The sequence below is a fragment of the Primulina huaijiensis genome, chromosome 9 (assembly GCF_012295235.1).
Source record: "Primulina huaijiensis isolate GDHJ02 chromosome 9, ASM1229523v2, whole genome shotgun sequence".
In the NCBI taxonomy this organism is placed as follows: Eukaryota; Viridiplantae; Streptophyta; class Magnoliopsida; order Lamiales; family Gesneriaceae; genus Primulina; species Primulina huaijiensis.
The window spans coordinates 22076946-22092028 of record NC_133314.1 but is presented as its reverse complement, the minus strand read 5'-3'; the positions used below and the strand labels follow the sequence as shown (position 1 = coordinate 22092028).

At 35.8% G+C, this 15083-nt stretch overlaps 2 protein-coding genes across 2 annotated transcripts; both read left to right on the top strand.

Annotated features, from left to right (window-relative positions):
* The first annotated feature begins 1722 nt into the window (after positions 1 to 1722).
* On the top strand, positions 1723 to 7337 carry LOC140984357 (protein PAT1 homolog). The gene is made up of 5 exons (XM_073451714.1): positions 1723 to 2068; positions 2686 to 2831; positions 3509 to 3565; positions 4040 to 4097; positions 4786 to 7337. Exons 1-5 carry the CDS (start codon positions 1987 to 1989, stop codon positions 6852 to 6854), a joined length of 2412 nt encoding a protein of 803 aa, XP_073307815.1. The 5' UTR covers positions 1723 to 1986; the 3' UTR covers positions 6855 to 7337.
* Positions 7338 to 7917: 580 nt separating this feature from the next.
* On the top strand, positions 7918 to 10251 carry LOC140985011 (uncharacterized). Its single transcript, XM_073452731.1, has one exon. The coding sequence runs from the start codon at positions 8468 to 8470 to the stop codon at positions 9725 to 9727; it is 1260 nt and encodes a 419-aa protein (XP_073308832.1). The 5' UTR covers positions 7918 to 8467; the 3' UTR covers positions 9728 to 10251.
* The last annotated feature ends 4832 nt before the right edge of the window (positions 10252 to 15083 follow it).

The window sequence follows — 15083 nt, the reverse complement described above, 5'->3', positions numbered from 1 at the left end:
CTTGTTTTGAGGCAACCTCACATGGTGTATGGTTGAAGAGTTTCATTTCAGGGCTTAGAATTATGGATTCTATATCTAGGCCATTAAGAATATATTGTGACAATTCAGCTGCTGTTTTTATGGCTAAAAATAACAAAAGTGGTAGTCGAAGCAAGCATATCGACATTAAGTATTTAGCCATACGAGAACGTGTTAAAGATAAGAAGTTACTTATCGAGCACATTAGCACTGAATTGATGATTGCGGATCCTTTGACTAAGGGCATGCCACCATTAAAATTTAAGGATCATACAGAAAGAATGGGTCTTGGTTCCTTTATGTAATTTTGTTGTAAGAACAAATTTAATGAAACTATGATGTGATATTTTCTCATATTTGTTGTGTACACATTCATTGATTTGAGAAATATCAATAAAGTTGGACCTCGAATAAACATTGGACTTATTCATTAAGTTATACAGATTTGAGAGACATAATGCATTGTAATACATGGAAGATAATATTTGTTTTAAGATGACATATCGCCATGATTCATGTATTTTGTTTTCTCCTATGGTAAATGAGATATACGGGTCAAGTGGGAGAATGTAAGAAAATTGTGACCCGTAACCGTAAAATAAACGTGTTGAAAAAATTTGTACACGGCAGCCTCAAATTTATAAAAAAAAAAAAAAAAAATTTGAGATGCGTATACAAATTTGGTTTGAATCTCGAGCTCCCAAAAACACTCGGTGATGGTATGAGTGTGCCTATAAATACCGAAGGCATTGAGGTCCCTAAACACACAATCTCATACAACAAATACACCATTTAAAGGAGTATTGGAGTGTTTAGAAGGCTTCAATCGAAAAGAAATCAGAAAGCTTCAACAAATTTTCAATGGCCAGAGGTAATTCTCGATCCGCTTCCGCATATTATATCATGTTTATGTATATACGAAGAAACATAATTTTGAGAAAAATTCTAACAATCTGTCCTAAAATTTTTAGTATATCCTATTTACGGAGAAGTCATGCCGATCAATAGTGATCTTGTTCGAACATATTTAACTTCAAAATTCATATGGAATCCAGTACATTAATATTGATATGATTACACCAATTATCATTTAAATTTTACTACTCCCGATAAATTTAATGTCATTCACATCATTACATAATCGTTATACAAAGTATTTTATTAGGTTTTCAACGTGCCATTAAAAAACTTGATATGTAATTTCAATGGCATATTAAACACTAGACTTTGTATTCTTTAAACGGAAAAAAAACATGTTTTTATCTTATTCCATAAATAAATCAAACATATATTATTATAATGTCAAAAGGTATCAAAATATTTACTCAGAGATTCTCATCATCCAATCAAATATTCAAAGAATGCCAAATATAGAACACATGTCCAATGCTATGTTTTTAAGAACCAATCATCAAATTTGAATGAAATTTAGACCAAATTCTTATCGAGTAATGGGGGCCAACTCGCAAAAAGCCACTCGAATATTATATATGGGTAGAAATAACTATAAAAATAATCAAAATTATTGTTTTATAAAAGAAAACTGAAAATATCATTTCCCATATACATAAATCGAAAAAATTATGGTAACTAATTATTAATAATTGTTATTATTTAATAATTTGCTTATTTAATTAATTATGATATTTGAAAATTTGAGAGTAATCAGATATCTCTAAAAACTAAGGCTCGGAATCCACTTTATATTTATTCATCTGTTGTAATGATCACTGATGATCATTTGGTACAAAGAAAGAAACCCTTAGGTCAAGAAATTTTCACGCCCATGGGATCCTCATTTGACAGTTTGGTTTCTTTAATCTGGGTTTCGTTCCATACTTAATATTTCCTTTGTTATCGAGATTAAAGAAATCTCGGATTTTTGGGAGGAACTATATCATTGCTTCTTGCTACTTTTTGAAGTAAATATTTAGTATCTTTTTCGTTGTTAGCGCAGAAATTTTTGAAATGGATGAATACGGAGATGGGGGCAGTATTCAAGAGTCCTCCAATCTTCAGGATCTTGAACCATTTGCTGCAAATCCAACAGGTTTCCCACCGCATGATTATGTCGATTTTTGTTATTTTGGGGCTCGAATTTTACTCCCTGTGGATTTGTTTCCTTGTCGGTTCTCAACTTATTGACTTCAGTTTTTATACTTTTCTTTGAACCACTCTTGAACCTCTGGAGTTCAAGAAGGTGTTTCGATTGTTTTATGTTGGTCTTATGGGATTTGTAAAAGTTAAATCGATCATTTGGATTCTGTTATGCTATCGTTATTTCATCGTTTATGTATCATTTGAGTTTTGTCTGTTAATCATGGGTTATGTTTGTTTTTGTGGCAGAGTTTTTACTGCATTTTGGCATGGTCTGGAGAAGTCTTTCTGCTGTAATGAATGTTATGTGAATATATGCTATCCGTGTTTTGTTTTGTGTGTAGCTTTTGTGATTGATTTAGGAACTAGATCAATCAGGTGGTTGCGACCGTGTGAGAAACGTATGACCTCGTTTTCTCGCGGACACATCGCGTGCTTATTTTTTATTTATGTCTGATCAGAAGCCTTTTTTCTTTGCGGGACCACATAACTTGAATTATTTGTCAAACCCGAGGTTTGGAATCATTCTGTCCACATTCATTTTTACTTAATTTTATTTTGATGGAACAGGACATGCAGTATTTGATGCTTCACAGTATGCATTCTTTGGTAACAATGCGGTGGAGGAAGTTGAGCTCGGGGGATTGGAAGATGATGAGGATGATCTTGGTGCAGTTGGATTCAATGAAGAGGGGCTTCAGCCTGAGAGAGAAGAGGTTGCTAAATCAATAATTTATGTGGTGCTAAATAATTCCATCTAAAATTTCGATTAAAAGTGAATCTTTTTTTGGATTGTTAAATATTCTACGCCAGGAGTTGGTCATCACTTTCTTCCGATTTATGTTATGTTATGTTCGTTAGTTCTGTGGTTATTTCAGGTCTCACTTTGTCTCATTATTTGATCTTGGATATTATTAATTTCGTTTGTTAGCCATTCCACATGGTAGTTGTCATTTATGAGTTTCTCCTCTTTTCATTTATGTTTTTACTGTTTATATCTTATCTATATAACATAAACAGGAAAGCGATTTTCAATCTGATAATCGAGATGCATTTTGCTGTTTAGGTAACGGAAATTTAATGTTTCAGTGTGGTATGTTATCCGAAGCTTTATTATAATGTATAGTGGTTAATGATGTGATCAAACTATCATTGCAAATTGCATGCTTTAGGAGTCATAGACGCATCGCTCCTGGATCTCACTTGTTGCATGAAAGAATTCATCTTTACTTGCTTCAATTTTTGTTTACACTTGTATGCCTGTACATATTTAAGGGAGAGTTATTCTTTTTCTGCAGTTGGTTTTGCAAGCACTTATTTCATTGATATATATGTATTTTGTTGTTGGTGAATTGTTTAGTAGTTTTAAATTGTCGATTATTTGTTTTTGCAGGGTGATGCGTTTGGATCGCTATCTGGCATTGATGATCTTTCAATCACATTTTCTAAGGTGGGGCGCAGCTTATATGTTTTGAATATCTTCTCTTCTCGGAGAGTTTCACTGCCCATTAGTAATTTTTTTACTATTATTATTATTTACGAATAATTATTCTTGAATTTTTTTCATTTTATTCTCCGTGCTCTTCCAATTCTTGGGTGGTTTCCTATCTTTTTCTGGGCATCATAAAATATTTGTGTCTATTTTGCATGTAATAATCTAGTAAACGAAGTTACCTTGTTTTCATTGATTATTTGTATTCTTTGCTCTTTACAGAAAGAGGGACTTGACAATGTAGGCTTTAGCCATCATAAGCATAATTTGGTTTGCCCTTCCCTTTTAGCATTTTGAAGCCAATGAATTAGTAGAGCACTAGAACCGGTAAAAGTTGCTGATGAATTTTTTTTTGTCAACTTGCTTCCTTGCCCAAATATTGTACTTTGGTTCTTGTGAAATTTTTATATTCATTTGCTTTTTCATGCGCAGTTGAACAAAACTGTCAGTGGGCCAGCTGGAGTAGTTGGAGACTGGGGACCTAGAGAAAGTATGTCTAATCAAAGTTATTCTTGCTGTTTGATTGTTGTATTTACTTGGCATTAGCAACCGCAATGTCCTATGATAGTTGCAAGGGGTTGATTAATTTGTTATTCTTGAACTCTGGTAAAATGGCATCACTTACTTTGACTCTTATCAGAGTCGGGATCATCGTGATAGTCTTAATCGCTAAAAATGGTGTAGATGAGTTGTGAGTGGCTCATCCCTATTGACTATAATTATTTAATGATTTAAATTTATGTGAGGTTCTTACTGTTTGAGGTTTAGAGCAGCCCTTATTTTTGTCTCAGAATTTCACATGACTCAGTCAACACCTCTTAAGTTGCACATTTTACGCTGTATTTTGTTCAGTTGTCTTTAGTGTGCTTCAGTTATTCTAATTTGTAAGAGTTTATTTTGTTTTGCGCTGAACTTCGGTTTTCTTTAACGAAGAACGTTTCACTTGGAATCGATCTAGAGATGCGGGTGTGTATTTATGTGCGTCCAATTCCAGTTTTATCTTTCATGATTTATAGTTTCACACTTTTCCCTGTCTAACATGCATAATAAAAGATAGTGACAGGAAAATAATTTAAACTACAGATATCTGATATACAACAGGTTTCATGATCGAAAGACTTCTTTGTTTGTCAGTACGTTGCGATATTTTCTGTTGCGCTAATGCAATTTTGCCGCAGGCTCATCTGCTGCTGAGTGGGCACAGGAGGGAGATTTCTCTTGGTTTGATCGACAAGCTCTTGATACTGAAACTGGCCATGGTACTGAAAACTGGTCCTCACAACCATATTCCTCTGCACGCTTCATGGAATCCAATTCTCTGCTCAGGACATCTTCACATCCTGAACCGCAGCAGCATCCACATCAACAACAAAACCAACACAATCACTTTTCTAGTGAGCCAATTCTAATTCCAAAATCAGCATTCACTTCGTATCCACCACCTGGCAGAGTACAGCAAGATTCACCAAATGGCCAGTCTATCCATGCTAATATTATGTATCAACCTGGTGGTTTGCAAATACCGATTTCTTCTTCCAATATTTTACCGTTTCCTAATCCGCAGCTTCAATTAAATACCTCAACTCATGGGTCACAATTTGGTGGAAATTTGCCTCAGATGCCTAATGGTCGACTCCAAAATCAATGGATGAATCAGAGTAGTCAATTTCTTGGTGATCGGTCTGGTCTCCCAAATAATGTTTTACCCCAACCATTATCGAATCAAAATGGTTTAGTGCCTCCGCAGATAATGTCTCACCAACGTACTTTGCAAACTAGAATGCACCATCCATTTCAGCCTGCCTTTACCCAATTATCTGGGTTGCAACCTCAACTTTTTAATCCTCACTTATCTGTGTCGCCACCAATGATGAACAACTTTGAAATGATTGGATCCCCTGATTTGAGAGATCAAAGGGCCATGCCAATGATGAGAAGTAGACAGGGAATGCGCTATCCTCCTCAGGGTTACGACACAAGTGGCCAGAAGGTTGAGAGTGGGTGGCCAAGGTTCAAGGGCAAGTACATGTCTACAGATGAAATTGAAAATGTTCTTAGGTTGCAGCTTGCTGCTACTCATAGCAACGATCCTTATGTTGATGATTATTATCATCAAGCTTGCCTAGCAAGAAAATCTGAGGATGCCAAATTGAGACATCATTTCTGTCCAACTAATTTGAGTGATGGACCTGCCAGAGCTCGTTCTAGCGCTGAGCCACATCCTTTTCTCCAGGTTGACGCTCTTGGACGGGTTTCCTTCTCTTCAATACGCAGACCTCGACCGCTTCTTGAAGTTGACTCCTCAAATTCATCTAGTGTTGTTGGGACTGAATCAAGATTCACTGAGAAGCCCCTAGAACAGGAACCTATGCTTGCTGCCAGGGTGACTATTGAGGATGGCTTCTGCCTTTTACTTGATGTTGACGATATTGACAGATTTTTACAGTTTAATCAACTGCGTGATGGTGGGGACCTGTTGAGGCAGAGGAGACAAGTTTTACTGGAAGGTTTAGCATCATCACTTCAGCTTGTTGATCCGCTAGGGAAAAATGGCCACACTGTAGATTTAGCTCCCAAAGATGACTTTGTGTTCTTAAGGTTAGTCTCTCTTCCTAAGGGTAGGAAGCTCTTGTTGAGGTATCTTCAAGTTCTTTTGCCAGGCGAACTCAATCGAGTAGTCTGCATGGCCATCTTCCGCCATTTAAGGTTCTTGTTTGGTAATGTTCCTACTGATCCTGAGACTTTTGCATCAACTGCAAACCTTGCAATAGCTGTATCATCATGTGTTCGTGGTATGGAACTTAAATCTCTTGCTGCCTGTCTCGCATCAGTCGTATGTTCGGTGGAGCATCCTCCTCTTCGTCCCACTGGGAGTCCTACTGGAGATGGAGCAACAGTTCTTCTGAAATCTGTCCTTGATAGGGCAACTGAGCTTCTGACTGACCCTCAAGCTGCTGGCAACTGCAGCATACCGAACCGGTCTTTTTGGCAGGCTTCATTTGATGCCTTCTTTAGCCTTCTTACCAACTATTGCTTTAATAAATATGACTCTGTTGTTCAATCTGTCATCCAGGGCTCACCAGACACACCTGATGTTGGGTCTGATGTAGCCAAAGCAATTAGTAGAGAAATGCCTGTTGAACTGTTGCGAGCAAGTCTTCCTCACACTAATGAGCAGCAGAGAAAACTTCTGTTAGAATTTGCCCAGCGATCTATGCCTGTTTTGGGTTCTAGCAGTCAGGTTTGAGGAAGTGAACTTGTAAATGCGTGAGTGATGAGTGGCACTGTTTCATGGTTTTCAGATTCTTGAATACGGTAAGCCTTGCCTCAAGCAGGGAATGAATCAGTGGTTACACCTATATTACATTTGCATTTCAAAAATAAGAGTTTCATCTTCTCCTTGGCATATGGTGGAAGAGGTTGTACGTGGTTCGTTTGTATTTTACATGATTTGACTTTCTTTGGACATGGGAGCTTATTTTGATGCTCTGCTGTGCAAGGCCTGAATAGCGATGGGGAAAATAGTCTTTAGATATGTACAGTTGGACAATGAAACAGTCCAAGATTTCTATCTTAAATATGTTTGAAAGGTGTGGGGAAGGCACTTGTTTTACCTCAACTGATGAGTTTCGATTAGTTTTGTTTAGCTCAATTCTGTTATCTTTTGTTTGTAATTCGTAGTGCAACTTTCTTTGTAGAAGACTTCACAAGTAATGATTTCTTGTGTTAAGCTTCTTTATTAGGTAACTAGTTCCTAAATGTTTTAGAAGACAATCCAGCATGGAGTTTTTTAAGTGTTTATTTTCAATAGAATCAAAATTTGATTTTTTGTAACAAATTAATTTCCAAATAACAATCACTCTCCTCCCACAAACAAATTACATTATCATTTTTTTAATAAACAACACATTACCCACACAATAATTTTTCAAATTATAACAAAATAGTTTCAATTATTTTTAATAAAAAAATTTATCATCTAAAAATTTATTTAAGTATAACAATTATTGTTCATAAAAAAAACCAACTGATAAAATCCAACGAGAATGGGTGGGCACACAATTCGTTACGTTGGCTTGTTCTTTTAACAGGGCCAAAAATCCCTAATCTAGGACGAAGGACACTTTGGTCATTTGAGAGTGGAATGGGCCAATTTTGGGCTAGCGGGCTTGAGGTCGGTTTAACATTAACATGAGTACAGCCCAAAAAATCAAGCCCATATGAAGCTTCATAGCTTTGTCCAATTTGGACATATATGGAAAAATTTGGAGTGAAATAAATTTGTCGGTCCATGCTACTGACGAAAATAATGGATAGTTAAGAGTTCACAAGTCTGGCCCATCATGGAGCCCCTTCCACTCCTTGTTATTACAGTTAACAACGAAACTTATCCCTATTTCCCTTTTCCACCCCCTCATTAAATCACATGCTTCCAAGTCACTCTGACACCACCATCCTATTTCAAGCCACGTCAAGGAAACTTTGACCACATGAAGACGTGTCAAATTCCTATTGGATGAGAACAAAAGGTCGACGTTTCTGTTTGTAAGTACCCTACGATATGCTTGCTGGAGCACAGGATACTTACCCTGCACCACATACTACACAACACTAACTCCGACCCTATTGCCTATTCATTCACAAGACAAGGCATATCCGAGCTCCCTAGCAAACAACGAAACCATTTCTTCTTCGCTTTCTCTTTCACAATCTTGGTGGTGTTTGACATTTTCCGTTAAAATGGTTTAGACGTTTGATGCTACATTGTGTCTTCTCTCTTTGGCTTTTTGTTTTTGGGATTTGAAAATCCTTCTCTTGTTTTTGGGATTTGTTGTAGTGGGAGTTGCATGATCGCTGGAAATGGCGTCAGCTTGCGTGAACGGTGTTGGGATGTCGCCGGATAATTTTCTGGACTGCCCTCCGTTGAAGTTTCCTTCGTACGCGTGGCTAAGCCCGAGAATCCCGTTTAGCCGCGAGATATCCGACGAGGTCGTAGGAATTAAGACTTCTGAGAAGCATCGAGAAGTAACGGGCAATGCCGACTCGGAGAAGCAAGAAGATTCAGATCCTGACGTCTCCAGCGTTGAATTTGTGGATTTCGAGTTCCGGCTAGAAGATTCGGTTACAATGCTTCCTGCTGACGAGCTCTTCGCCGACGGGAAACTGGTTCCATTACAGCTTTCCGCGAGCAGGCAACCGATGACAATAACTCCGAGGGCGCCGTCGGACATAATATTACCAGACACGCCAGTGTTTCGTCGGAGAAATGAAATCTCTCCGGCGGATCCGTTCTTGTTTTCTCCTAAGGCGCCAAGATGCTCGAGCCGATGGAAGGAGCTTCTCGGTTTGAGAAAACTGTACCAGAACAGCATGGTGAAGCAGGAGGATCAGAAGACGGCTGGTTCATTATCCTCTAGTCACACTAACCGAAATGCGGCAAGAAGCCTGAAGCAATTTCTTCACCGTAGCACGAAACCATCTGTCAATGCACAGGCGGATTCTTCTTTGAACATCCCATTGCTGAAGGAAATGGATAACGAGTCAGTGTCCATTTCTTCTCGAATATCGCTCTCGTCCTCCTCGTCAGGTCATGAGCACGACGATCTTCCACGACTTTCGCTTGATTCCGACAAACCTAGAGCAGCTATTACACGCAATACTCGTCAACCTACCAGAAACATTTCTCGAGTTCGAGTTGTTAAGCCTAAGGGCTTGTCGTCAGAAAATCCCAGGACGACTCGTGTTAGCCGCAATGTAACACACCGAGCCTCGGAAACTACAACTCCGGTTAGCGGCGTGGCAGTGGATAGTCCTAGAATGAACTCATCTGGGAAAATCGTTTTCCATAACTTGGAGAGAAGTTCGAGCAGTCCAAGCTCTTTCAACAGTGGGTCCCGCTGCAAGCACCGCGGAATGGAGAGATCATATTCAGTTAACGTACGCGTCACTCCGGTTCTCAACGTTCCTGTCTGCTCACTTCGAGGGTCGTCGAAATCCGGTGTCTTTGGGTTCCCAATGTTTTCCTCCCAGCCGAAGAAATTAGCTGAAAGCTGCAGCTGCAATGGTTGTGTGAACAAAACCCAACAGAATCACAACAAGAACCGCACTGATCGAACCTAAGAGAGAAGAATGATGAGTCAACCTGCATTTCGGTGGAAGATGGTTCGTCCAGTTGGGTTTTACTTTTTTTCTCGCATTTTCCAAATTATCTTTGACATCATATTATTAGTTTACTACTACTGTATGTACATAACCGATGAAATGATGTTTTAAGTTTTCAACTGTTATCCGTTTTGATGTTTCTAACTTCAATGCAAAAATTTCTCTATATATATTTTTATTTTATTGAAGTTTGTTTCTCATCTTTGCCCGAAAGTTGAACGGAATCCCAGTTTCTTGTGCTTTTCAAATAGTAGTTCTGCTCCTTTTTTCCATGCATGATGGGTTGTGGATCTTCCAGTGAGCAGTACAATTCATGTGACCTGCAGCAGCGTCTGTCCCAAACGCGCCTCCTCTGCGAATCGTTCTGCTGTTGAGCTAGCTACACACTGTTCCGAGTGTAACGTAACATGGCACGCGCCGCGTGCTTGTCGCCCCTCTCTTACCTGTACTCACTCATTCACTGTAGCATCAGTACTCTCATTTATTTTTTGTTTCTTCTATTCATCAATTATTGAGATTTTTTCTTTATATTCTTGGGAATGCTGAACTGGTATTATTTTTATTTTAAAAATAAAAATAATAATAATTTTGGATTGGATAAATACTCAGCCAGCTCTATGTTTGTCAGTCTTTCTTTTAATAAATGATGCTAAATTATAAAAATCGACAAGATAAGATTTCATGAATTTTTACAAAAATATATGTTAATTATAATATACTATATTTTTACAGCAGGGCCATCAATAAAATATGCTATGCCAGGAAATGATGATTGTCTCCATCGCACTTATACGGATGCATAGTATTAAATAATAAGTGATTTAAGTAACCGACCGAGTACGTACACTTGGGTGGACATACTATGTTGCTGTTGGGTTTCTTCAGACAAATCGAAGTTGGATTAATATGCCCTGAATAATATTCAAACATCGATCGGGGCTGATCCACGTAATGGCAATTCCTATGGTAATCTCTGAAATTTAATCTGATTTTCTAGATCGATGCGATTCGTGTTGTGCTTTTCCTAGTGAAGACGCATGGATGAAATATTCAAGTTACAGACTTATGTGTGTGTGTATGCATGTCCTGTCCGTATGCGATATCTTTCTACTTTTCATGTAATTCAAGTTGTATGAATAGAGTTCTCTCGTCTCGTTACCATCTTTCTCCAACCACTACATTAATTTGGTCGACCTTTATTATACTTGAAGATTTGATTGAGAATCAAACACATCTACACAGTTCAAGTTGTCTCTTTGGTTAGGATTTTGTATTGAATCATTCTTTGTCTGCTAAAGAGAAAGACAACCATCTTCAATTGTTTTTTTAATGTCAAATTTTGTACTAACAGACATCAAATATAATGAGTACATCCAGCAGGAAGCATAAGCGCAAAATACAGTTTTTTTTTTCTTTTGCTCATGATTTTCTTGTTTGACCACTAGTTATATCNTTTTTTTTTTTTTTTTTTTTTTAATATATAAGAATAATAAAAAATTATTTTGGTCCAGTCGTTTCGCTTTTGGGGTGACGCTCAGCCTTTCCGCAAAGCTGCGTTGGCCTTTCTCATTAAGGGCCGGGTATAACTAATATAAAGGTCGCTTTATTAAGATCTGTACATTCTTTAATAAAATGCAATTTGGAATGATAAAAACAATTTGAAAATTATAATTCATTAAAATTTATAATATCATTTCAACTATCTAATCTATGTTTTCAATTTATATTCTCTCTTTTCCAAGTAATGCCTATTCTTTTGAAAAAGGACGAGCATGACAAACGTTAAATTGAAACAGAAAAATTAATCAAGATTAAGCAGCTATCATTTTAAAATATGGGCTATCTTTTGTATCTGAAAGTAATTTATTCATATTCAAGCGTTGCCTTGGATTTTGTAATATAACACACAAACAAAACATCTTTAATTAATCAAGATAATTATGCACAAGTGTTGTGCGATGACTAATGACAAAATAATAACTGGAAAAGAAATTGAGTTTACAAAACCAATACTAGTGAAGAAACAAAAAACTATTTTCGGCCTTAACATGTCAATGAAGTAAATTGTGTCCTAAAATATCAATAACAAAAATAACCAAAGCACAATAATGCAAATCTACGTGACAAAAATTTAGAGCAACAAAAAAATTTCTTAAATCAACACTTTGTACTGATGTTGTATTCAAATGTCTCTAAAACATCACGACAACACAGTGAAACACCGATGCTTCGTCTTAGCGTGTTCTTCGAAAAATTATCTCTTTGTTCTTTTGTATCTCACTCATCTTGCTTTTTTTGTTTTTTTGTGCAACGACTACTCTCTTGGATATATATAAACTTGTGTTGACTTTAATAAGATTTTTTGAATAGATTCCTACGAGATAAAAGAAATAGTCTTTTATTGTGAAACAAATTCTTTTAAATATTTAATATCAAATTTAGAGTTTGAAACTCAATATTCTAGAAAGACAAACTCTTATTAAAAAAATATATCATGTAATGCAAGTCAGGTTTCCTTTTAATATTTCATTTGCACATGGTTGCCTATAATTAATAAAATTGAGATGCAATTTCTTTATTTTCACGTACAGTGAATATTCTCATAAACATTGTCTTATATAATTAATTAATTAATTAATTGTTAACATGAATGATATAAATGGTGGGATTCCGCAATCCAGGCATGCATCAGTAAAGAACGTGGATTCTGCAGATAAAGTGTCCCAATAACTCACTGGATTCTTTTGTCTCCTATCTTTTCCTTTAAAAGGTTACCCACGAAAAGGAAACCTTCTGTACGGATCAGAGGCTCTTCGCTTTTATGATATGGTAAAACCAGAGATATGCATGAATAAGTAAAGACTCGAAAAAAAATATTAAAAACATAGACATTCAGAACATACACTTCAAAATATATAAATGAGAAATATACTACATACGAGGATCGATAATACAACGTTGAATAATATTTTCCCACGTTATTTCAAATTTTACAAACTCGTCTATTAGGACAACGCACACGTGCGCCGTGTGCGTGTGTAATGATCTTAAAATTATTGTACATAAAATGCTAGTTAAATATACATGGAGGTAATTAAATATGAAACCATAGAATTTTAAATAAAACATATATCATGTCATCTCCGCAATATCACTCAAAAATTGGTGATTGTACTAAAACACCATGACGATTGGTACAAATGTTTAGGATGTGATATTTACGTTGACTGGTCCAAACAGAAGTCTGTATTTATTGCAGAAAACAAAGCATCGGATATTGTGTAGGAATTTCATGTTTTCTTTTTTTAAAAAACAAATTACTGTCAAAATTGAATCGGGAAATGTTTAAAGTTGGAGTAGTCTTTTTCTTTAATAATATAACACTTTTGTGATAATTTCTTATTTATCTTTAGATAGATACATCTTACAAAATTGAATATTGATATCGTCTTTTATGTTTTCCAATAAATTTGATACGTCTCTATTGCACATTCTCTATTTATATATATATTTTTAAATGCAAAACCCTATTGCGATATTCGGTTTTTTTTACAAGTTTTAGGAGATTAGTTTGAGATATATGTTTTTGGGAGATAAACCATGTTTAAATTATTATTTAGTAGATAATACTATCAAATTGCAAAAGATTTATTTAGTATATATTGCTGAATAATATTTGGAGTTGTTTTATGCGAACGATAGTCAAAATACCATATATAGCGAAAATATAATGATGTTGAAATTTGAATTAATGTAATGGTTAAGTTGGAAAATGTAAACATGGAAATAATTTTTAGAAAATAAAATAAAAAAAATTATAATATTTGGCATTATATCAATAAAAAGAAATAACTGGATTTAACAAATAAAAACCAAATGTTACGTTATAATTTTGATATAATTGAATTTGAGTCTATTGGTGGTATATTAAAATATCTGGAGTCAAATAAAGATACATGCAGACACAGCATGATTGATAAGATGTTTACTTATGACAAATTTATGTGTTTTGTGCCCTTTCCCTGCTCATTGGTGGCATCCGCGCTTGCCCTGCTCGGGAAGGCAGATTTGGATTTAAAATCTGAAGCCCAAGTCCATTGTAATTGCTTGGAGGCCCAATAAATTTTAGATTTCGAAATCCATAATCTGTCCAATGATCGTAAGCGATGTTCTGTGATAATAATCGTCAGATAGATTGATATGTAAGAATTGATTCCCACCCAAGAATATATATGATTTCCGGTAAACAGCAACATCACGAAAATAAGGACTGATACTATATGGATAGGCCCATCAAGATTAAGTCCAAATACTCGGTCCATCCATAACCAAGGTAAAAGACTCAATGACAGGTCAATGTACTTTTCTATAAATATTAGTCTCTGACTTGAGCGTCGGAGAGGCTACGCCAGAACACCCTCTTGGCCCCCTTCTAATGGTCTTCTTCGTGATTTCAGGCTCAGGTCAAATTCGAAGCCTGCGTCTGGACTAGTGTCACTTGCTGGAATCGGATCCTAAATTTTCAGTGAGTATGAAAGACAATTATAATCTAGTGTTGCGAAGTGTGATGTCTTTATTTTTATAAATAAAAATAAAAATCTTCAGGGAAAAAAGGGATAATAATTTCATGTCATCAATAGCTATGCCCCATATTTTTCATAGAAAGATTCTTAAAGTGCCATATACAAAAATTGAAATAATTCCAAATAGTGGCGTGGCCTTTTGATGTTGATCAAGAATGAAGAGAGTTGCAAAGAATATGGCTCCCATGCATTATCATCTTGATGGGAACTCTTTTCTTTTCTTTTTTTTAGTTTTGGTTTTAGGCCTTCTCCGGGCAGTGGAAAGGCATTTCAATTATTTTAGCATAATTTTGTATATAAAATCTACAATACCATGAAGGAGGAGTATGTATACTAACCATCTTGATCTTTGGTATATTTTTCTATTTTAGAATATATATATACATATATATATATATATATACACACACACCACCGTGTCCACTTTTATGCCAACCAGTAAGTTATATATCTAACAGATGAGTGACAGTTTCAATTATGATTATTATAATAAATGTAAGACGGAGATACTTAAGTTAGCATTAAGTTTGGTGTCTATTTTCTGTTTTACCGTTTTTGTTCAAACTCTTTATGTTGTCATTTGCTGCAAAAACTTTTTTTTTTCTTTCTTTCTTTGTTCCACTAACTTTTCTAGTGTCAAGATCCCATTGGTGAATATAAAGGATGAATTTTGACGGGTTATTTGTTTTGATGCTAAATTTAATTTTGTTTTTTTTGAAAAATATTAACAC